The sequence below is a fragment of the Cuculus canorus genome, chromosome 3 (genome assembly GCF_017976375.1).
Source record: "Cuculus canorus isolate bCucCan1 chromosome 3, bCucCan1.pri, whole genome shotgun sequence".
Classification (NCBI taxonomy): Eukaryota; Metazoa; Chordata; class Aves; order Cuculiformes; family Cuculidae; genus Cuculus; species Cuculus canorus.
This window is the reverse complement of record NC_071403.1, coordinates 71060848-71083339: the sequence shown is the minus strand read 5'-3', so window position 1 is coordinate 71083339 and position 22492 is coordinate 71060848. Positions and strand designations below refer to the sequence as shown.

The 22492-nt window shown below is 45.2% G+C and overlaps 1 protein-coding gene across 6 annotated transcripts; it reads left to right on the top strand.

Annotated features, from left to right (window-relative positions):
- Positions 1–9438: 9438 nt before the first annotated feature.
- On the top strand, positions 9439–16650 carry SPDYA (speedy/RINGO cell cycle regulator family member A). Of its 6 annotated transcripts, none has more exons than XM_054061804.1 (7): positions 9439–9554; positions 10860–11106; positions 12135–12193; positions 12673–12758; positions 14083–14254; positions 15188–15491; positions 16310–16650. In XM_054061804.1, the coding sequence occupies exons 2-7, from the start codon at positions 10878–10880 to the stop codon at positions 16399–16401; spliced, it is 942 nt and encodes a 313-aa protein (XP_053917779.1). In that variant the 5' UTR covers positions 9439–9554; positions 10860–10877; the 3' UTR covers positions 16402–16650. The 6 variants fall into 6 exon arrangements, with proteins under 6 accessions (XP_053917779.1, XP_053917778.1, XP_053917780.1 ...); XM_054061803.1 differs by having other exon boundaries at positions 9460–9554; positions 10857–11106; XM_054061805.1 differs by having other exon boundaries at positions 9538–9600.
- Positions 16651–22492: the final 5842 nt, after the last annotated feature.

Sequence of the window (22492 nt, the reverse complement as noted above, 5' to 3'; positions counted from 1 at the left end):
CTGCTGCTCAAAGCAATCTAATAAAACTGGTGCTTCTGTGAGGTTTATTTGTCCTGCAGTTTTGAAACCCGCCATATCACAGATCAGTGTTGTTACACTGATTTGAATAATGAGACCATTTGTAGTCACAGGGAACTTAAATGTTTCAGCCAGATGGGGCTGGTCAAATACAGAGTAAATAGGAAAGGAATGAGACATCATGTGTCTTTCTGCTAGACTGAGTGTGTAACTACTTCTGAATGCTGTAAAAAAGCTAGTTTACATGGTTTGTTTAATTTTGGCCTGTTTCTAGGTCACGACTTTTTTTTTTTTTTTTCTCTGAATAGTAGCACAGTTTGTAAGATAACTACGTTTGTGTATTTTGCTGAAAATGTGTGGAGACAGAGATGAGCCCAGGGGCAGCGGCCGCACTCACAAAGCTATCCTTAGCTTATGAAGACCACTGCCTGGTTCTCTGTCATGCTGGAGACCTTTGCCTGAAAGTAAGAGTATCTCCAGAGAGGTAAACAGCTGCTGGTTCAGAGGTTCTTAAAGTGAGACAGGGTGTAGCCACAGGAGAGAAATGCTCATGCAATTAGTGTATGTCCTATTTGCGTCTCTGAGGATTATAGAAACCAATCTTGCTGATACGCTGTGGCATCCTCACCTCCCCAGCCTTAACTCCAGTGGGTGAGTCAGCCACAGCCTTGTCACCCACGTCTTCGCTTCCCTGAAAACACCTCTCTGTGGCTCGGAGACCTACAGCTTTTTTTAGAGCATCGTTTGTCAGCATCCAAAGGTGCTAAAAACGTGTAGCATTAGGTGTGAAAAGCTCAGTAGCTTGTCACCCAGACTACTCTGTAGCAGAAAGGGGAGCTATTCCTTTCCTAGAGGAAAGGAGCCCAAGCTCTTCAAACCCTCACTGGTTTAGCAGGGTTTGGAAAGGGCTCCAAGGAAAACATCACAAGTGGTAGGAGAAGCTCCATTCACATTAAAATTGTGTCAAATCTAGCTAGCATCTAAGATACTTTTTTTTTTCCCCTTCTAGCCATTCTCTGTAACAGAAGATATGGATTCAGCTTTGTCAAAACTCTTGTTAAGAACTGTTTGAAGGGACTAAATTGTTTCTACCATGTTTTCTTGTGTCTATGTCTCCTATGCTGTCAGCAGAACCAAAATCGATGGTTACACAGACAAGTAACTGTGCTGGCCCACTGTACGGCATTACCAGAAGGCACATTAAGCAGTTTTCTTGAAACCCAGAGGTGTCTGCTATTGAATTTGCCTCTGCTGGACTGGTCTGTCTATCCTGGTTGCTACAGGGAAGCTCAGCTTGGGTTACAGTACGTCAGGTAACCCCCAGGGACAGCCCACAGCGATGGCTGCGCCAGCAGTGAGCAGGAGGAGTTTATTTCTTGGCATGAACAGGGTCACAGTGTGCACACAGGCAGTTTCCATGGAGCATCAAACATGCTGGAACTCCCCACCTGCCCTTGCCTGACTGTAACCTGTGCATGTCGTCATCCCCCAAGCAAAGGTGAATAAATACACCCAGGAGCCGAGCAGGAACTCGCATCCTACAAACGCCATTTAGCATAATGCAGCAGGTGGCAGAACGGGGCTGAGAGCACTACAAGCTCCACAGCTCACAGAATGGTTTTTCCCTCGCTGAAATAACCTGCTTTTGTGTTGTGCCTGCTTTCTTTGTTCATGTTTCCTCTATTTTTGAGTTAGCAATAGATGTTACCAAAGTTCATCTGTTTCTCTTTGTACTTTACCTTACAGCCCTCGTACCAGCCGTTTTATTGCCTCAGCCTCTGGGAGAGAACTTTTACAGCTCGTGATTACTGAACTCGGAGGGAGAAGAAAGCTTTTTGACCTGCCGTGGAGTAATTACAGAGCCTATTGCTGCTTGGGAAGGGCGTTCAATGTTTAACATTAACTGATTTAACCATGTGGAGCCTGGACCATTGGATTGGAATGAAAAATATACACAGGTTCTTTTCAGCTCCCATTTTAACTTGTCTGGTATCAGCCTCCAAAGGGCTGTCTGGGAAGTTCTGCCTTCCTGCCGCCGAACTTGATGCCTTTCCTTTCTGAGCAGCATGAGGAGACAGGAGCCAAACTATTTGCATATGAAAATAATTTCAGAAATTGCACCTGCATTACTTTTGATTAATCCTTTCATGGGGCGAGTCTTCTGAATGCCACGCCATGAAAATAAGGCTCTTGACAATAGAGAAATTGTGCTGTCTTAATTACTACTGCTGTCTCCTATTATAAGGACTGTAGTTGTGGACAAAGATTCAATTGTGTTCAGCTATGTAAAACCAGGGAATAAATAGATTCCCTGTGTCTGAAAGCATTTGTGATCTGAACTATGAGACTGGTAAAGCAAGAGGTAAATATAAACTTTGGAATTGGAAAAGGGGATGAGAAAAATTTTGTGCAATGTATGCATTTTGCCCAGTTACAGAATCGTACGTCAGCTAATGAAGAGCCTGAAGGCTCTATTCTTCAGTTGCCTAAAGGGCTAGTGCTTTAGAAAGAGATGAGTTCACCTGCAGGAAAAAATAAGACATTATTTTGAAAGCAGCGAAGTTTTTCTGCTTTTGATCTCCCTGGATAAAGAGACAGATACATTTCCTGCATAAGTTGTTGCTTAGGTCTTGCGTGGGTTTGTGCAGTCTTCTGCATATATGTAACATCAGAGAAACTGTGCACTTGTGTCATTCACAGGATGTGGATGGAATCTTTTCAGACAGTGTGAAGTTATAAAAATGAGATTTTAGGTGAAATTCTTGTTTTTATTGTTTCAGTTATGTTGCTCCTGTGAAGATTTTTAAGTCTGGGTTTGTTGGTTGTTTCTCAGAGGAAACAGAAAAATACAAGCAGAAGAGTTGGTGTTTCTCAGTGCGAATGCTGGCAGCCAGCCCCTTGGCACACACACAGGGCATGGCAGCGCCCCAGGATGGCCAACACACACTGGCTACCTGTTCCCAGGTGATATATACCAGTTCCCTGCTCCTGCACTGGTGCCTCAGGAAGCCCCGGGCTCTTGGCAGCTGGAGCAGACAGCTCCAGGGTCATGGTGGTGCAGAGGAGTAGGGTTTAGTAGTCCTCTTTGCACAACACCGTATGAAGAAATAGCAGGGGCACAGCTGAGTGACTAAGAACCATGCTTATTATTATTCACCAATGCAAAATACAATCTCCAGAGGCTTTAGAAAGTTAGAACATGGTGGATGACCTCAGCAGGTTCAAAAAGCACTTAAACAGGTACTGTGCAGCTCATTGCCTTTCTCTTTAGTGTAAAATATGCACTGATGCTGAGAGATATGTCATTCACCACTTGCATTTTGTGACCCGATGTGAAGACCCACTGCAGTCGTTTTATTTTGACAAAGTTTTTGGAACTCTCCAGAGAAGCCTGCTTTGATTCATTTACAACCGGCATTGAAGTGCCAATCCTTAACAAAGAATTCTAAGGGCTTCTGCTCTCTGCTGTGGATTAGCTGGATTTCTACAGGACAGACCAGTCTATTTACCATAGGTAGGAGCACAAGTTCCAACTTCTGTCCCCAGCACTGGGTGCAGACCTGCAGCTACAGATTGGGTGGTTTGGGGTGTGCAGAAGCTGCATGTTCAAACATGCACAGTCTTTGCTGGCAGCCTTCACATTTTTTCACCATGCGCTGTGTTAGTCCAGTCAGGACACTTCTTATTCACTACAGAATTGCAAGATGATTTTTTCCCTTCTTGTTCCTGAATTTCTCGGTACCTGGGAGTAACTACAGTTGTTGTCGGACTTAAAACTTCAGCAGTTCTTTACAAGTAAGTGAAGCTGGAAACAATTTCCCTGTGCATTCATCCACCAGTGGCACACACCACAGTGTCACTGGACCATCTGGAGCTCTAATCACACGATGAAATCTGCTAACATCAAGGGGTCAGCTGTAGGACACCTTCCCAATACCCTTAATACCAACTCCAGTAGCAAATGGGCAAGGCCAATGCAATCTGTTCTGCCCAGTCCTGGCCCAGACACCACGATGCTATAATGATTCATTTCACACAACTCATCTAAATCCTCACTTTCTCTTCCCACGTTAAAAAAAAAAACAAGTTTCTGGTGATAGATGTGGGTTCAGTTCGTTTATCGTTCCTTTCTAATTTACCGAAACTTGTGAGACTTGCTACACCCTTTATTCTGAGGGAGTTAACCACATGCCCAGAGTTTGCTTTTTAGACGAATGCTTCAGTTTCGTTACGGTGTTCAGGAATGGAGCTCTCATCCCGTATGCATTTCACCTGGAACTGGATGGAGAGGCTGGGCTTCCCCTGACCAGGGCGGGAGTTGTCTCTGCAGGGAAGAGAGACCTTTTTTGTTTTCTATTTCACGCTCTGCAGTACGTAGAAGTCTGTAACTGAAAAATACAGATTTCATCTTGAACAATAATCTGTATTTAAAAGAACCAGTGCTTCTTCTTCATGACTTTGTTCGACAACAAATACCAGGTGTTCTTCCCATGGTACCTCACCTTTATTAAACAACAGAAAGAGTTCACCGGAAAGGACACCAGAGGCCAAAAGCTTTTGTTTTCCTGCCTCACAAATATGAAAGGATTTTTTACAAAGAGTATGGATATCCTAAATATAATTATTATATATAACCATATACAATAATAAATTACAATATGTAATATATTAATATGTTAATATATAATATTGTATATAATTATTGTATATAATTTATTTTTCTTCAGTGATACTTCTTAATCTGTCTGTAAACAACTCAGTCACAAAAAGGTTTACCTTTTTTCTTTTTGCTTTTAAAGGAAGGAAACCGCTCAGCCCCTGCCTTTTTGCACCTAGCTCCTTGGTACCTATGTGATTGTAGCTTTAACACAATTGTGTTCCAATGCATTCATGGAAATATACTTTGTCACCCTAACCCCCCCACCCTCGAAAAAAAAAAAAGATCCATAAGAATTCTAGGTCTTTCAAACCCAGATCTTATTTGGTTTATGTTCATATCTATAGATATATAAATATGTATACATACATAGATATTAATAAATATGTATATATTGAAATCAGTTCGAACTGTGGTAACGTATAAAGATGAACAGTAGCTAAACTGATTTGATGCCGCTGTACAGGGAGGGCTAGGAACGAAGCCCAGCATGAACTCCAATGTGTCAGACCATGCAAATGCTACCTCCTCTGTTTGAATTCCTCATGGTGAAATAGTGCCCCCCGATGTCCGATGAGCCTCCTGGGAACCAGAGCACTGCATCCTTCCAGACATTCTTGAATGAATTGTTCCGCTTTCTAAAAGATGCAATTAATAATGAACAGAGTTGAGAACCAGTTACATCCTCTGTATCACACAGAGGGCTCACTCAGGCAAAACTCTGTTTCCTCGCTGTCACGGTGCTTAGGCAGCAGCCTCTCCACGTTCATATTTCTCTACGATGAGTTGAATCCTTGAGTCATTCTCCTCGCAACAATCCTGCCTCCACCTGCAGAGCCCTGCGAGGACAGAAGGGTTACTCTGCAGACTTTGTCACGGTGTTTTCTCACAACTTTGGTTTTGTCAGAGTGTGAGCCGAGGTTATGCAGCAAGTCTGTATTGGAGTAGAGCCCTGGGTCCCAGGAGGTAGAGACCGTACAGCAGGGGTTGGAATCATCAGCCCTACTGACTAACTTGACTGCAACAGAGATTTGAGAGAAAAAAGGAATAAATAAATAAATTGTTTACTACTTCTTCACAGAATCACCAGCGTGGAAAATATTTTAGAAAGGTCAGATCTGCAGGAGAAAAATCATACAAACCCTGGAAAGCTCTGTGTGGATGAAGATCTGCATTTCAAGCCACTTTTCATTGGTAAGGCAACGAATACAACTGGGAAGGTGTAAAGAACAAGAATGCAGGTACTTCAAAATTATCATTACAATTTATGTTTTGCAGCAGGGCAAAAAAGGACCGAAGCTCCTTTCCTAGTGGTTTAGGCTTATGTGGCAGTTTCTGTAACTTGCCTGTTAGTTGTTTCCTACAGTTCTCAGATGAATGGTAATTAACTGCGGAGTGCTTTGAGTTCCTTAGATGAAAAGTATTATGCAAAAATAAAGAACAATCGCATGCCAGGTAACTCAGCCTGAACACAGAGGTGTATGAAGAGAGAACCTCAAGGAAACATGTTTTTGCCCAACCAATTTATTTGGTTTGATTTCCACACTGCGTCTGAGTTTCCCTGATTTCAGCCTGTTCCATACAGAGATGTTGTTTCATACATTTACCACCTGACGGGTTTTCTCTCTCTAGAGCCATGATCAGAAACTCAATGTGACCCTTCTCTGAATATGCTCGCTATCTCAGAGCACCTAAATAAAGGTATCTAGCAAAGTAGTAATATAAGATGAGGAAGGTTCTCTCTTTAAAAAGTTCTCTCTTCTCATTACCATAACCAATGAGGCCAATTACACTTTAATGGGCCTGTACAGGGGGAACAATGAAACTGGGGGTGCTTCTTGCCATCTCCCTAGAATAAATCTTAGCTCTTATAATGAAAGCCAGCTATAAGATTCCACACTGAATCTTACTGGAGAAGGGAGCTTTTGGTTCTTGTTATTACATTTCAATAGACTGCCTTGGACTAACTGCATAATGCTACACACATTCATTGCTTCTGTGGAAAAATAACAGCATGGTAGGTTGCACCTGTATCTTTAAGGATCTTTAAAGTCAGATATGGCTTCTCCCGCGCATCTGTGTCTCTTGGGTTTATCATCCTGGGAGATGTTTCAAGGAAGCTTTTACAGTGGTGTCGGGCAGCTGAGGGACTGAACTTGAGTGGACTGTGAGAAGGTTTTGACTGGAGAGCTGCCCAACAGAAAAGGACCTGGGAGTGCTGGTCGACAGCAGCTGAACATGAGCCAACAGTGGCCCAAGTGGCCAAGAAGACCAACAGCATCCTGGCTTGGATGGTGTGGCCAGTGTGAGTAGGGAAGGGTGTCATCCCCCGTACTTGGCACTGGTGAGGCCACACCTTGAATCCTGGGTTTAGTTTTCGGTCCCTCACTACTAGAAAGACATTGAGGGGCCGGAGTGCATCTGGAGAAGGGAAATGGAGCTGGGGAAGGGTCTGGAACCCTGGGGTTCTGGGAGCAGCTAAGGGATCTGGAGTTATTTAGCCTGGAGAAGAGGAGGCTGAGGGGAGACCTCATCACTCTCTGCAGGTCCCGGAAAGGAGGTTGGACTGAGGTGGGTGTTGGTCTCTTCTCCCAAGAAAGAAGTGATAGGATGAGAGGAATTGGCCTCATGTTGTGCCAGGGGAGTTTTAGATTGGATGTCAGGGAAGTTCTTTACCAAAGGAGTGATGAAACACTGGAAGAGGCTGCCTAATGCAGTGGTGGAGTCTCCATCCCTGGAGGGATTAAAAAAAACCTTGTAGACATGGCACTTTGAGACATGGCTTAGTAGGCATGGTAGGGCTGGATGAGCTTAGAGGTCTTTTCCAACCTTAATGATTATGTGATTCTATGAGAGCCTTTGGTAGAGACAGGCACTGCTGAACACAGCCTCACACCACCCTGTCCCCCTTGGGCCAGGTGACATGGAAGAAGCAGGATGGTGGTGCAGGGATGTGTTCTGGTGCCAGCCCAGCCCCAGTGAGCAGCTGTGCCAGTGCTGGGGAAGCGATGGTGGGAGGTGCCGAACACCTAGTGCTCCATGGGCACCGGCAGCAATCGAGGCACTGTGTCACTGTTTAGCCCTGAGCGGCTAATTTTGACCGCTTAAACCATGCAGCTGAACTCCCAGCTCCCTCGCCTCCCACCCCTCCAGGGAAATGGGGAAAGGAAAATGATAGGACAAGGAGGAACGGCCTCAAGCTGAGCCAGGGGAGGTTTAGATTGGAAATTAGAAAAAAAAATTTCACTGAAAGGGTCATCAGGCACTAGCAGAGGCTGCCCAGAGAGGTGGTTGAGTCCCCATCCCTGGAAGTGTTTAAAAGATGAGAAGATGATGTACTTAGGTACTTAAGGACATGGTTTAGGGGCAGATAGGTTCAGTTGAACTTGATGACCTCAGAGGCCTTTTCCAACCTAGTGATTCTATGATTCTATGAGAGGAAAGAGACTTGCAAATTGGAAACTAAAACTGCTGCTTTTAATGAAATGGTAATAACAATAATGATAAAAATAATTAGAAAGCAATAAAATATATACAAATCTATGAGATCACGCCACACCCCTCGATGACTTTATGTCACCACAAATACTGCAGAGCAGACACAAGGGAATGTGTCTGTGTCGAGGAGGGAGCTGAGCTCAGGAGCTACATTCTGGAATGCATGGATCTAGGATCAGAAGCAGTGGACACAGGAGGTCCTCACTGGACGTCGGACATCACAGAAGAGGGATGAAACCCTTGTGGTCTCTCATTTTTATACCGAGTATGATGTATATGGGATAGAATACGCTCTTGGTCAGTTTGGGGTCACCAATCCTGTCAGGCCCTCCTTGCAGGTGCAGCCTTCTTCCACCAGCTTGAGGATGGCCTTGGTTCCCATTGGGGTAAGGATAAGCATTGGCCTTTGTGCATACCGATGCCCTGTGTGATCACTTTTAGGAGGAACACTGCCCCAAAACTACCCAGTTGGCTTTCAGAGAATGAAGTTACTTAGAGCAACTGAGTCACAAAACTGACTTGACTCTAGCTCAAATCACACCACTACAGAAAACACAGAAGAGAGCCATTCTGTGACATCCAGCAAAGCTTGACCGCTGAGCAAACACTTGGTGGGCAAAGGCTTGCAGCAGCAGCGTGTTATCTGAAGAAGTTTATTCCTTCACACTCTTCCGAGGTCATGAGAAAAAGACAAGGATGGGGAGGAGTACAGGCAGGGGTACTGGCATTTTGCAAAATAAAGTGAATTTCTGCTGGTTTTGGAGTCTTCTTTTCTCCTTTCCTTCCAGTTTACCTGGGAGGATTTTAAATTCAAACTGAAAAGCTCTCATTTCACATCTGTCAATGTGCAGTTCAGTGGGTATCAATGCCCTGTGTTACTACTCTTAGGAGGAAGAACACAGCCCCAAAAACATGCAGGTGGCTTTCAGAGAATGAAGTTACAGCAACTGAGTCACCAAACTGGCTCGAATTTACCCCAACCACACCACACCACACCACACCGCCCCACCGCCCGCGGATTCGGGGGCCGCCCCTCTCCACCTGCCCGCGCAGCGCCCCCCGGCGGCAGGAGCGGGCTATGGGGAAGGCGGGAGAGCCCCGCGCGCGTTGATTGGCTGAGGCACCGACACTCGCGCGGCCATTGGCTGAGGCGGCGCCATTTTGCGTCGCGGCCGCTGAGGGAGCGGGGCGCGCGGAGTCGCGGCTGACGTCGTCCCGGCGCTCTCACCTCGGGAGGATAAAGTCATCCCCCGCGTGACGACACATTTCCGTGTGTGTCGTCTTGTGTCCCCTCGCGCTCTGTGGTGGAGCCCGCTGAAGGAGTCAGCGCTCTCTCCTTTTAAAGCCCCTCTTTCCTCGCGTCCTTCGTGGAATCTGCTCGGTTATTAGATTTTTTTTTTTTTTCCTTGCAGTTGTAGACGCCTAAGGTTCGTTCCCCTGGGCATGGGCGCCCAGTGCGGGGCCCTGGGCTGGGGCAGCGCTCGGTGTCCCTACGGGCTGGGAGAAGCCCTGAGGAGAAAGCCTTGAGGACTGGGGGTGAGAAGCTCAACAGGAGTAGGCAATGGGTGCTTGCAGCCCAGAAATCCAACTATATCTTGTCCTGCATTCAAAGCAGTGGGACCATGGCGAGGGAGGGGATTCTGCCCCTCTGCTCTGCTCTGGTGAGGCTTCACCTGGAGTCCTGCATCCAGTTCTTGAGTCTTCAGCACAGGAAAGACATGGATTTGTTAGAGCGAGTCCAAAGGAGGTCACTGAGATGACCCGAGGGCTGAAGCACTTCCCATACAAGGACAGGCTGAGAGACTTGGGGTTGTTCAGCCTGAAGAAGAAAAGGCTCTGGGCAGATCTTATAGCAGCTTCTGGTACTGAAAGGGAGCTTATAGGAAAGATGGGGAAAATCTTTATAGCAGGGCCTGTAGCACTAGGACAGGTGATAATGTTTTTAAACTAAATGAAGAGAAGTTTAGACAGGATATTAGGAAGAAGTTGTTCACACAGAGGGTGGTGAGGCAGTGGCGCAGGTTGCACAGAGAAGTCGTGGCTGCCCCATTCCTGGAGGTGTTCAAGGCCAGGTTGGATGAGGCTTTCAGCAACCTCATCTGGTGGGAGGTGTCCCTGCCACAATAGGGTTTTGGAACTGGATGGGCTTTAAGCTTCATTCGGACCCAAACCCTTCTATGATGTGTCCTGCTTGAGGGATAAGTTTTTATTCCCAATGGCTATAACCAAATGTAAAAATTAAGAGCTCAAGACTCAATTTTAATGACATACACCTTAATTATGGTTCTGTTGCATTAATTCTACCAGAGTTCTTGAAAAGATACACCCTCGCAGGTTGGAGGGGAGGAACAGAGATGCTGTGGTAGGTCTTTGTAGGGCTGTGGGGATTGGAGCTGCTGTTAGTGACTTTTTCTGGAAAGGATTTTTTTCTTCTTTCCAAATTTTGAATGGAAAAAGAAAAATTGAAGGTTGCTTGCACTGAAAAAGAGCTGCGTGAGATTAGAATGAAATTAAGAAATACCATAGATGGCTTGGGGCACAAGACTTTGATAATTAGTACTGATACAATAATTTTTGGATCATCTGGCATACAGGCTCTATGCATCACCTCATTGAAACAAAAGAAACATAGAGAACTACTGCTAAAACTGACTATTTTTGTGGCTAATTTCTTCTTTTTTAGCAGGACCCTTTACTTACCAAAATGAGACACAATGTGGTGTGCCAGACACCTCCCACTGTCACTGTGCATATCAAATTGAGTGCATCCAGATCGCATCAGCAAAAACACCTGATCAGACTGAAGCAGCCTGCTTTTAAAGACCACGAAGAAAATGGTGAAAAAAAGGCTTCCAGTCGTAAAAACAAATGTCTAAAGGGCCCGTGTCTAGTTATCCAGCGTCAGGAAATGACAGCATTCTTTAAATTGTTCGGTAGGTTAACAAGGACAGATATTGATGTGTGGGCCGAACAATAGAAAACTGTTAAGCAAGTCTGTTTTCTAAACTCAGTAATTTGGGGAGTGCTCTTTCTCTAGATACTAATATCCATGTCTATGTCTAAATGTATTTTGTTGTTGTGTTTTTAGTGTATGAATATTTACTGCTGAATTAAACAAAGGGCTACCAAACAGATGAAAAACATCTTTTTAAATCACCAGTGGCACCAGAGTGGTACCATACTTCCCTTTCCTTTCTAATTTCTCTTCTGTTTCAACAGTTACGTGTAAAGCCACATGCATCTTGTTTTGCACTACACTTGTAAAAGGCTGCACTTCCAGTCTCATAAAGATGTTATTTACTGTGAGAATAAACATTAAGGGAGAGAAGCAGTGTAGAAAGAACATCTGAGGGGCTGTAATGCCTCTTTTGCAGTGGTGTCTCTGTGGTGTAGTTTTTTTATTTGTTTAATGTAGTGGAGAGATTAAGTAGCGGTGGAAGATTACGCTTGTCTTTTATTCAACCTGGAAAACAGGAGTGAGTTGGAGAGTTTGCGGTAACGCTGTTTTATTACGCGTGCACAGATAGGGATGTGCTGGCATACGGGTAACAAGGCCAGCACTGCCTCACGAAGGCTGCCAGGTAACCAAGGTGCAGAGGTCATCGTCTGGCATTTGTCAGAAATAGTGGTGTGCTGTTAGATGGAGCCACTCACATAGGAAAGTGTTACACAAATAGAAGAAATACTGGTTATTTGTCACCTTTGCTTGCTGTCACTGAGAAGGAATAAAATGCAGCCACTAGATTCCCCACCTCACATTTCTGGTATTACACTCTGCTGTGTTTGTCACGTAGGCTTTTTTATACTTTGAGTCTTTCTCCCATCAGTTTCTCCATGCTCTACTGGTGGCTCTAGTTTCTTTCTTTTCATTTGGCTTAATAAAAGGACCCTCTGTTATGTATTTACAAATACTTTCTAACACATTTGGTGATTGAAATGCTACAGCTCCCTTTTGTTGCAGATGATGATATAATCCAGGACTTCCTTTGGATGGACTCTTGCTGTAAGATCGCAGACAAAGTGAGTGTGTTTCTCTTAGGGAACAGAACACAGACTGAGCGAAAAATCTGCTCTTCATCACTTGATGCTGTAGTGCCAGTACAGACCATAATTGTTTTCTAATGCGTTCATCTGGAAGCTTCACAAAACTCAATTTATGCTTTCCTCATTGATGAAAATGACCAAAATATCTTACACGAGCGTAGACTCGATTAAGATATGAGGAGACCTCTGAGTTCAACCAGTCCAACCGTCAGCCAACCCCACCGTGCTTACTAAACCATGTCCCAAAGTGCCACATCTACACAATTTTTTAACTCCTCCAAGAGTGGAGACTCTACCACTGCCCTGGGCAGCCTCTTCCAGTGCTTCACCACTCTTTCAGTGAAGGAGTTTTTCCTTGACACAAGATAGATGTGTGAAGCATTTTAGGAAACTGATGTACTGAAGGAACACATTGATACAAAATAGCGAATATAACCTTTTCTATTTTACAACAGTATCTCCTGGCCATGACCTTTGTGTATTTCAAAAGGGCTAACTTCACCATCAATGAGCACACCAGAATCAATTTCTTTGTTGCTCTGTAAGTACTTTTAAATTCTCTGGTTATAGTAGGTTTTGTTAGCATAAACTTTGCTTTATTTTATTTGTTTGTTTTGCCACTGGTAATTATGATACACATGAGACTTCTTTAACCAGTGTGTAGCTGTTTGGGCTCTATACAAAGTGTGGAAGCATCATCCACATACTGTATATAAGCTGCAGGTTCCATGTTCTTCCTCTGGTGATATCTGTTTCACCATGATATGCAGCTTGGGAGTTACTTTTTATTTCTGTCAACGTCACTTAAGTCAACTGTACAAATGTTGCTAGAGAATTTCTGAGAACTCTTCTGAGCCATTCTAAAATATCTGGACTGTTAAACAGAGCAGCATCCAGAATCTGTCTTTATCATGGCCTATACAATCTCTTCATATTTGGCTAAACCTGCAGAGTGATCCAGCATTTTCTTCTATAGTCTGAAGCGTGCAGCTGATCTTTTTCCATGATAGTGCTACTCAGGTGTGGGGAGAGAGATGTTCATTTCTCCCTCTGTAAATTGTGTTCTGGGTGCCATCTGCTCTGCATAGAGGAGGAAGCATCCAACTCCACTGAAGGGAGAAAAGCCAGGCCAGAAGAGTGAGAGGATTAGAAAAGGACAATGGGTTTGGTGAGTCTGGGATTAGGGGCAATATTGACATTAGGAGCAAGTGAGAAAATTGGGGAGGAGACTGAAAGTCACAATTTTTCCAGGAGCTTAATAGCACGTAGATCCAGAGGAAGTAAATATATTGCTGTTGTCTGAGAAGGTGATCCAGAAGCAAAAGTAGCACGTAGTGATGGAAGGGAGAAACATGGGCATTAAGAAAATAATTTCAGGTTTTCATTTATGCATGAAACCAGACCTGCATTGAGCTGTTTGCTGCTAATTTAAAGTAGGCAACTTGATTTTCCAAGAATAGTTAAGATCCACAAAGTAGAAAATGTAAAGTTTAAGATTTCCTAAGGCAGTTTTAAGCTTTGTTGAGAGAATAAGTCAGCAACCGTTCATTTTAGTGGAAGGATATCAGCCAGTTTGGAGAAAGCTGCCAGGATATGTCAGTTCTTGCGTCTTCTGATTGAGGAGGTTCTAAGGTAAAGCAAGTGTCAGAAGAGCTGAAGTTTCTGTTTACTCAAAGAATACATATAGAACTTTCTGATTAAGACACCGTGCTGAGGAGGGAAGGCTGTATTTTGTTAGCAGTTTCTCTCACTATACAAGGAAAAAGAACTGCTTCAGTATTATGTCTTCTAATGTTAGAAATTATAGTGATACAGAGAGTGAGGATGAAATAACATTTACAGATACAACATGTCTGTATTTGAAGGTACCTGGCAAATACAGTTGAAGAAGACGATGAAAAATTAAAGTACGACATATTCCCATGGGCTTTGGGAAAAGCCTGGAGGAAGCTCTTCCCTGATTTCTTAAAGCTAAGAGATCAGCTCTGGAGAAGACTTGACTACCGGGCTATCGTAAGCAGGCGCTGTTGTGAAGAGGTAGGGAGGGGTTTACTGTTGTTGGTGCGGGAACTACTGCAGCTAATAACAGCTACCAATAGCAGCTCTGTGTAGACGGTTTTGTTCCCTGCAGTGTGTAGACCAGCCCCGGGGAAGAAAAGATGCAGCTGAAATGTCATGGTCCACTTATCCCCAGGAGTTTTGTTTTCCTCTGCATTTAAAATACATTATTTGAAATTGTGCTTTTAAGATAAACTAGAAAATTGGTCATTGCAGTACTGTCCAAAGTGAGGCATGTATGGACTAGAATATTTTATGCAAATATTTATATTTAAAATTCACCATCGGTTGTTTCACTTCAGTCACTTTAGGAATGATTTTGTGTGTGTGTGTTTGCTTTACAAGTTCTAAGTTTGTACACAAGTAAAACCTTCAAATAAAAGTCTTAGCATCTCAGCTGAAAGTTTAATCCTCTCAAAATTAATAATATAATTTCAGCTGGCTTTTTCAGGGCACATTTTTAACACTGCCATTAATGCAGTGTTACAACCTCTATTTTTCGAACACATTAGGAGGGAAAAAAGACTTTCCTCACTTTTCAGGTGGAATGTATATGTCTGGAGAAGCCCTGTCATGTTCTAAGAACATACTGTTCACTACAGCTGGTGGAGAAGAAGATCTCCTTTCCTCCAGAATTGCAGCTCTGGAGATGGGACTTAGGGCTTACGGGAAGGTAAAAGGAATGGGAATGTAGAATGCTTTTCCCACTTCCCACATCCGATTCACAGCTGGGTCATGTAGTTGTGCCTGAAGCAGCACTGTCTGCCGAGACAGAAGTGGGGAGATAATGGCTGGTGTCTGTTTCATCTAGGCAGTGTTAGTTCTCTGCCATGCAGAGGTTGGAGCCTTCCTTTCCAGCTGCGTTGTTTCCTGCTATTGCTATCATTTCTGATGTGGCAGCTGTTCTGATAGGTGATGGCCATTGCACCAACACATTTTGTGTGGCAGCGGGAGCGGTCACGGCACCACAGTGGAGCCGTCAGGAGCTACAATGATGGTGCCATGCAGCTGCCCCGTGGTCCCAGTGCTCCTCCTACAGGCTGCTGTCTTTGTGGGAAGAAAGGAAGATTTGTACGACTGGGATTATCATCATCATCATCTTCCTCCTCATCTACTGCAACTTTGGAGATGATGGAATTACGTTCATCCCAGAAGTCAAAGGACACCCTTCTAAGTGAAGAAATGCTTGTTGACACTCCTTTTTATAATGCCCAAGGTATGGTTTGATACTGCAAGTGGTTTTCTGTTACTTCAGGCAGCCGAGTCCATACCTACCCTTTAGAGACCTGTGGGGATGGCTGTGTCCTCCGTGTGAGGAGGCACGATCTCTACACACTAGCAGAGATCCCAGTCACAAACACAACTACCTTGGCAGGGCTGTGCTTTCACTGCCATCGGTTCAGTTTTGTTTTCACATCTTGTCTCCTGACTTGCTGAAGTACAGCTGCTTTATGTTTTGAGTCTCTTCAGACTGCCTCCATCTGCTATGGTGGATTTTGGGCTGTGTTCCAGTCTATTGGGCATTTATTACTATCTTTGCATTACAAACTGAATTGAGAATCCGATTTTAAACACTTGGACCTGACTAGGAAAGACAGTAGAAATACTGGGGTGGATCATGAGAATTAAGTGTGTGTGTATGCACGTCAGACCTCCCATGGGGAGAGCTCTGTGCAGGCTGCTCTGTCACTGCCACCACTCTGGAGATGGTGTGAAATCACAATTCCCATCTCCCTTTAAGTGTATCACAGTTGGTGACAGTTTATGCAAGACTTAGTTTTAAGATTGGGGTATAAGTGGGAAACAATACCACAGTTTCCCATGAAAAGAGTGCCAACAGTTGCTCTGGTTCTCCAGACAAATGCATCTTTAGCAAGAGAACCAGTTCAGTGTCAGTTGTGCTTAGGAAAGATGTTCTTAAGGAATGCAGAGCCAGCAGTGGGTGGCCAGTGAAGGCTGAAACTGCTCCACTTGCCTTCCAAAGGGCAGGCTCTGAAAAGTTATTTTCTGACTGGATTTTCTCCCTTTTCCCAGCAGACTGCCGGAGCCTACCCAGCAAAAGGAGACACTGCAGCACCTTGAGTCAAGAGAAATCCATGGACTGTTTCGCAAGCAATGAAGAGTGAAATACACCTGTGAAACAAACAGACACCATGCTTTACAGAACTGGCTGAGTTGCACTGCAACACCACACCTGACTGATCGTTAAAACACTTCCCTTTGAATAGCAGGTGGGATTCACACTTTATGTGCAGTAGAAAGCAGTCATTGCTTAAAAGTGACACAACTTGCAAAATGAAGCAGCTCCTTGGTAACAGGTTCCTTTATTCATTAATTTATTCATTATTGTACAATACTCAATTAGCAGCTAACACCTGGGCAGCATCAAGAAGGCAGTGGTTGAAACTTTCGCAGCTTGGTAAGGAATGCTAATTGAAAAACAAAACAAAACAAGTTACTAATTTAAAAACAAGTTACTCCTTCAGTATTTCGACATGCAATGATTAGTTTATTATTACAAGTTTTATGATTGCATCATACAGTAATGTGTTAAGTGCTCATACAAAAATTAGTACTTTTGAAAATAATATATCACTCAACATTTAAGATAAAAGAACATTTTCCAAGTGTCTCACCTGAATGAGCCTCCTGCCACAATGCTGGCCGAGCGACGTAAGGCACCGAGCCATATGTCCCAGCATTACCAGGCAGAAATCCTAAGAGGGAAAGGTTTTCATTCTTTCAGCATTTCAAATACACAAACAAAGCAGAATCACCAGTGCCAGGGGTTATTTGTCCTTGCCATATTTCCATTTTCTTTGTGCATGTTAAAGTGCTGCACTGTCACCTATCAGCACATTCAGGCACCTCTGCTCTGCTGTGGATTCTGCAAGTCTGTCCCAGTAAAGGAACCATCTCTGATTTGCCAGAACAGCATGATTACCAACAGCACACTGGCAACTTCTCTTCTGTGGAACCCCCATGCCCACCAGGCCCCTCTACAGCAGCAACAGGATAAGTGCAGAGGAGTGAATTTTATTAAAAAACAGAAATGTGAGCCCAGTAGCAGCCATTCGTTATTTAGAGATTGCCCTTTATTTTCTATTTGGTCTAGATTTTTAATAAGCTATTTCAATAACCATTAGTGCATCTTTGTTCAAGCCTTGCAAGGCCCAGGCTGTTCAGAGCTGTCTGTTCCTCACAGCCACCTCAGCTGACCTAGAACAGCACTGCCTCTTCCTAGACTCTGCCTTCACCATGTCCTCAGATTACCAGATTGCAGTAACATGGTAGCTCATCAGCAGTAATGTTCTTACCATTGCGTTCACTGGCTTTAAGAACCCCTTCATCCTGAATGGGGATTTCTTCGTACTCTGTTTGAGGTGGTTCTTCAGCATTCTCTGGAGTTTCTGTCCTTTGGCTGGATTTGCGGTTCTTTGTTTTTGCTGGGACTACCAGCCAGTTCCTGTGTGTTACCTCGATGACCTTCTCGCACACAAAAGGGAGCCTGCAGGTCCGTACTCTGTCTAAAAGGTCAATAACCTGCGTGATGCTTTGGAAGAAAGGCAAAGGGTAGAGCAGTGTTTGGGAATTCACATCATACACCGTCAGTTCTATTGCCCCATCACATCCTTTCCCTCTGGGGCTCCAAAAGTCCTTCAGTTTTAGGGTAGCAGAGCTGGCAGCCCGACCATGAAGTTGGGAACAGGACAGCTATTCTGAGGATGCCACTGAGTGCAGACTTCTACTGACCACAGTGAGAGCATCCCAAAATAAAGGGCAGACGTCTGGCCAAGTGTAATTTATACTGAGTGTAACTCCCTGAAAAACATTACATATTGTGGGAGAAATTTCGTTACACGCCTACAACATACACCCAGCACTACAGAAAAAGTGTTTGGCTCTGTAGCAACATTAGGTGACACTGAGTAAATGTGCAAGTGCCAGAGTGAACACATACTTTGCCAGATACACTGCACAGACACCACCCGGCTTCAGGCTGGGCTGCACTACAGGCAACGCACACTGAGGGCTGAGCATGTCCAGGACCACCTGCAAAAGAAAGACATGGGGGTTTCCCCAATAAATATTAACATCGCCATCAATCTTTTCTATAACAACAATGCCTGAAAAATGCATGCTTATATATGGAAGGTAATACATGCACCAGTTTTATGTGATCACAAACCAGTTCTGCTGCTGCCTCTCAAAACTTTAGAGAGGCTGGAGCTCCACACACTCACAACACAAAGTCCTGCTGTTTCCAGATGCATTCCCACTAAACCAGCACATACAGTTTCACCAATGTGAATGTCATTAACTTCTATCCTGGTGACATCAACAAACACTTATGGATGATTGCATTTGCTAGCACCTTTGGATGCATAGATTTTATGCTGGACAAAGTAAATGTCCAAGTGCATCCTCAACACAAAATCAGCTGCAGTCTCCATGTCTGATCTGCTGTTGGTTCAAGATGTAGAAAATTGGGTCTTTGGCCACTTATCCATCTGCTGCTAGAAAGCAATTCCAACAGAGTCCAACAGTACAACAATGGGGCAGGTGACAGCTGATCCTTCCTGCGGATGGTTCCTGCTGGTGGTTTAAAAATGACAGGTTGATGCTGTATGTGTTATCTCTTTGCTCAAACTGTTTAACACAATTGCCATTTGTTTGAAGCATTCATCCAAGCAGTCTGGGCGTTTTACGCAGAAGGGTGGCTCACACGTGGCCATTTTCCTTTTACAATATCTGGACAGACAAGCAGGCCAAGAGAGCCAGAGCATTCCTTACTCTGATTTCGGCTTTGTTACATTGTGTGTTCTACATAGCTTATAGCAAAGTGTTCACGTTTCTATTTTCAATAAGATGATGTATTTTTCTGAAATGTGATGTTTTTCAACGTGTCAGATACAAAAACATCCACTTCTCCAAAGTACAAGAGAGTCCATTTGTCTTTGCCTTGACAAGAGCAGTGACTGTAACATTTCTATGCTGCAGCCACATTGCGCTTTTCATTTGGGAACCTGTAACTGAAACATTGGGAACACTTGTAATCTGACAAAACAATCACTATGTTTCTTTCACAGCTGAGGATCTGGTTATTTTTAATCCTGTTAAGCTAGAGATGGGAATCCCACTGGGACTGCGAGCACCAGAATTTTTAGTTTATGCAGAAAAGATACAAGTGCAATGGGGGGATTTTTTGGACTTACTGCATCGAGTGTGACCCGTTTCATATCCTCAGCTGCTGCCGAGATGTCCTTCAGAATGAACTCCACGTTATCAGGCCACTCTTCCCTATGCCCTATTGCCCATGCAGCACGCCAGTGGCTGTAGTTCTTCTTGGCTAAGTTATGGTGATCATTTCTGACTTCGTAACTCAGAACGCATCCTGTGGACCCTACTGAAACCAAACAGAAGACAACAGACCTGAAATAAAGAATTTAGAAGAAAGCAGTGTAGTAAATAACAGAAGTGCACCTTGACATCTCAACTTCACCTTAGGAAATAACCACATATGAAACCATCAACCACTGTTAATTTTCTCTTCACATTTAAAATAAACACATGCAGACGAAGCGCTGGGTCAGTTCTTTCACAGACTGAAACCAATCAATCTGCAAGTGCAATAAAGAGCCGTTACAGTAGAGCAAACCGTTCCCAAAGCAGTGCCTTCAGCGAAGGATGACTCGAGCACTCTGTCCCTGTCCATCTGTGACTCCATCAAGAGCTGCCAGAGGTACCTGCTGAGGGAGCAGCAGCTTCACTCCCTGCTTGCAGATGCCATAAATTTGATGGACATTGACTGCGCTCCTGTAGTTATAAGATTTGAAACTGCTGCTTTCCCCATTTTTAAAAAGATTTTCTGTTCTTTCTCCATCTGTTCCTTCAGAAAACCAACTAAAGGAGGGATGGTTTCCTGGCAGTCTCTCTCTGATCCGGCTCATCCTGTGTCAGAGACCAGGGTCAACACATAAGGAGTAAGGGTTTCAGCAGCGCTGCCTCTGACCACCTTAAGCAGCTGTAGGATCACACCACCAATTCCTTAGTATCAAGTTTATCAGTTTGGAAACCTTGGAAGAATAGAATTGTTCACTCTGGGATCAGTCTTATTCCTCTCTCTCATTCCAACTACTTCCAACATTTGAAATGGACTTCTGGAAAATTAAGGACTAGTTTGAACAGCGAGGTAAAATTCCTCATAATTTGAAGCTACGGTGCATAAAGTTTGCACACATTGTACTGTCCAGTTCTCAGAGTTCCTGGAGTCACGGCAAACAGCATGTCCTTAACAGGGCCATAACTGTGTCCTGTTGCATGCCAGTAGTTTATGGGAAAGAGTAAAGAAGGAATGGAAAACCAAATGAGAATTACGTGAAAAGACGAGGTTAATGAAGTCTGTTAAATCAATGAGAATTTTGGAAAGTAAATGCTTCCGTGGACCTTGGTAACTGGATCTAAATACCAGCATTTACCAGTGTGGCTGATGTTCTCGTTGGGTATCCCTGCGTGAAACAGTGGCAAAATCAACCTCCATTAAGGAAGAGTGAATCACATCTATTTACTTCTGGGCCTGCTCTGCTTGAGTACAAAGGCTCTGCCTGCACTGAGCACCAGGACCTGCGCCAAGTCACAGGGAAAGCAACCATGTGCACCCACAAAAACATCTGCCACACAGCAATCCGACGATTCCATGGTCCAACAAGGTGAGGAACAGGAGACTGGGAAAGGCAAGAGATCGGAGGAGGAGTCTAGCGGGCTTAAGCCAAAGCCAACAGCAACGATGGCTGGCACTCAATGCTCTGCAAAGCCTTTGGTAACGCTTTGTGCTGTGGCACTCGAAATAAAGCCAGAGCGGTTTGCCATCCCCGTGCTGGCTCTGGCAAAGGTGTAGTTTTCCTTTAAGTCGACAAGCTGTACACAGACATATGAACTGCAGCAGAACTTTTAAGAACCAACACATTTGGCCAAAAGAAAGGTGACGTGATAAGGAAACCACGCTGCTTCCATTTTCTAAGGCCAAGTTCTCACCTGCTCTTGACAAAAACAGGCTCAGCGCACCAGACCCACTGCCGGTTTCCAGCACAGTGTCTCCTGGGTGGATATCCATCATCATTAACAGAGCACTTATATCCTGCAGGGGAGAGAAACACAGCACATCACTTGTCTTGGGAAACAGGGGTGAGACTCAGCTGGTGACATCCCCGTCAGCAGCCAGCACTCTGAGCAGCCAGTACCTTGGGGTAGGCGATGGTGGGTCCCCGTGGCATCAGCAGCACATACTCCTCCAGCGAGGGCCGCCGCAGCAGCAGCCGCGCCCCAGCCGAGGTGACCAGCACCTGCCCCGGCACCTGCCCAATGATATCGCGGTGCGGCAGGAGGCCACCTGGGCTGGCCAAGACCGAACCTGCTGCCAGGCGACACAACAGCTTCAGCGTTGTGTTGTACTTCCTCTGCACCTCTGCCAGTGCCAGCTCCCCAGCACAGAAAGCACTGGGACACACTCCCACTGCCTCAACAGCCGCCTGAGAGGGAAACTTAGGGGCCACCTTCACCTCAGGGGGAGCTTGAGGGGCCACTTTTGCTTCAGAACAAGCCTGAGGAGTGGCCACCCCAGGGGCAACCCAAGGGGCCACCTTTGTCTCAGGCAATGCCCAAGGGGTGACCCCCTCTGCGGGAGATTGAGGGGTAGCCACCTCAGAGGGAACCCAAGGAGCCCCTTTCGCCTCAGGGGCCACCTTTGTGTCAGGCGTGGCCACCTCACGGGGAACCCAAGGGTCCACCGTCTCTTCAGGCAAAGCCCAAGGGGTGGCCACCTGAGGAGGAACCCAAGGAGCTCCTTTCGCCCGAGGAGCCCCCTTTGCCTCAGGGGTGGCCGCCTCAGTGGGAACCCAAGGAGCCCCTTTCCCCTCCGAGGAAACCCCTTCGATAGGAACCCGAGGCGCCTTTCCCTCCTCCTCCGGCGGCGACAGCAGCCGCTTCACTCTCTCCAGCGGCGACAACGACGCCTCCCACGCCCTCCTGCGAGGTGGCCACCCGTTGCCGGACGAGAGGGCGGCGGAGGCGCCGGGCCGCAACGCGCGCCAGCCCCGCATGGCTGGGGGCGAGCCGCCATTCACCCCTGGCCGCGGCGCGCGCCAATGACGCCACATGGCGCCATTCCCCGCACGGTGCGCGCCGATGACGCAGGCACTGACGACCATTTGTTCCCGC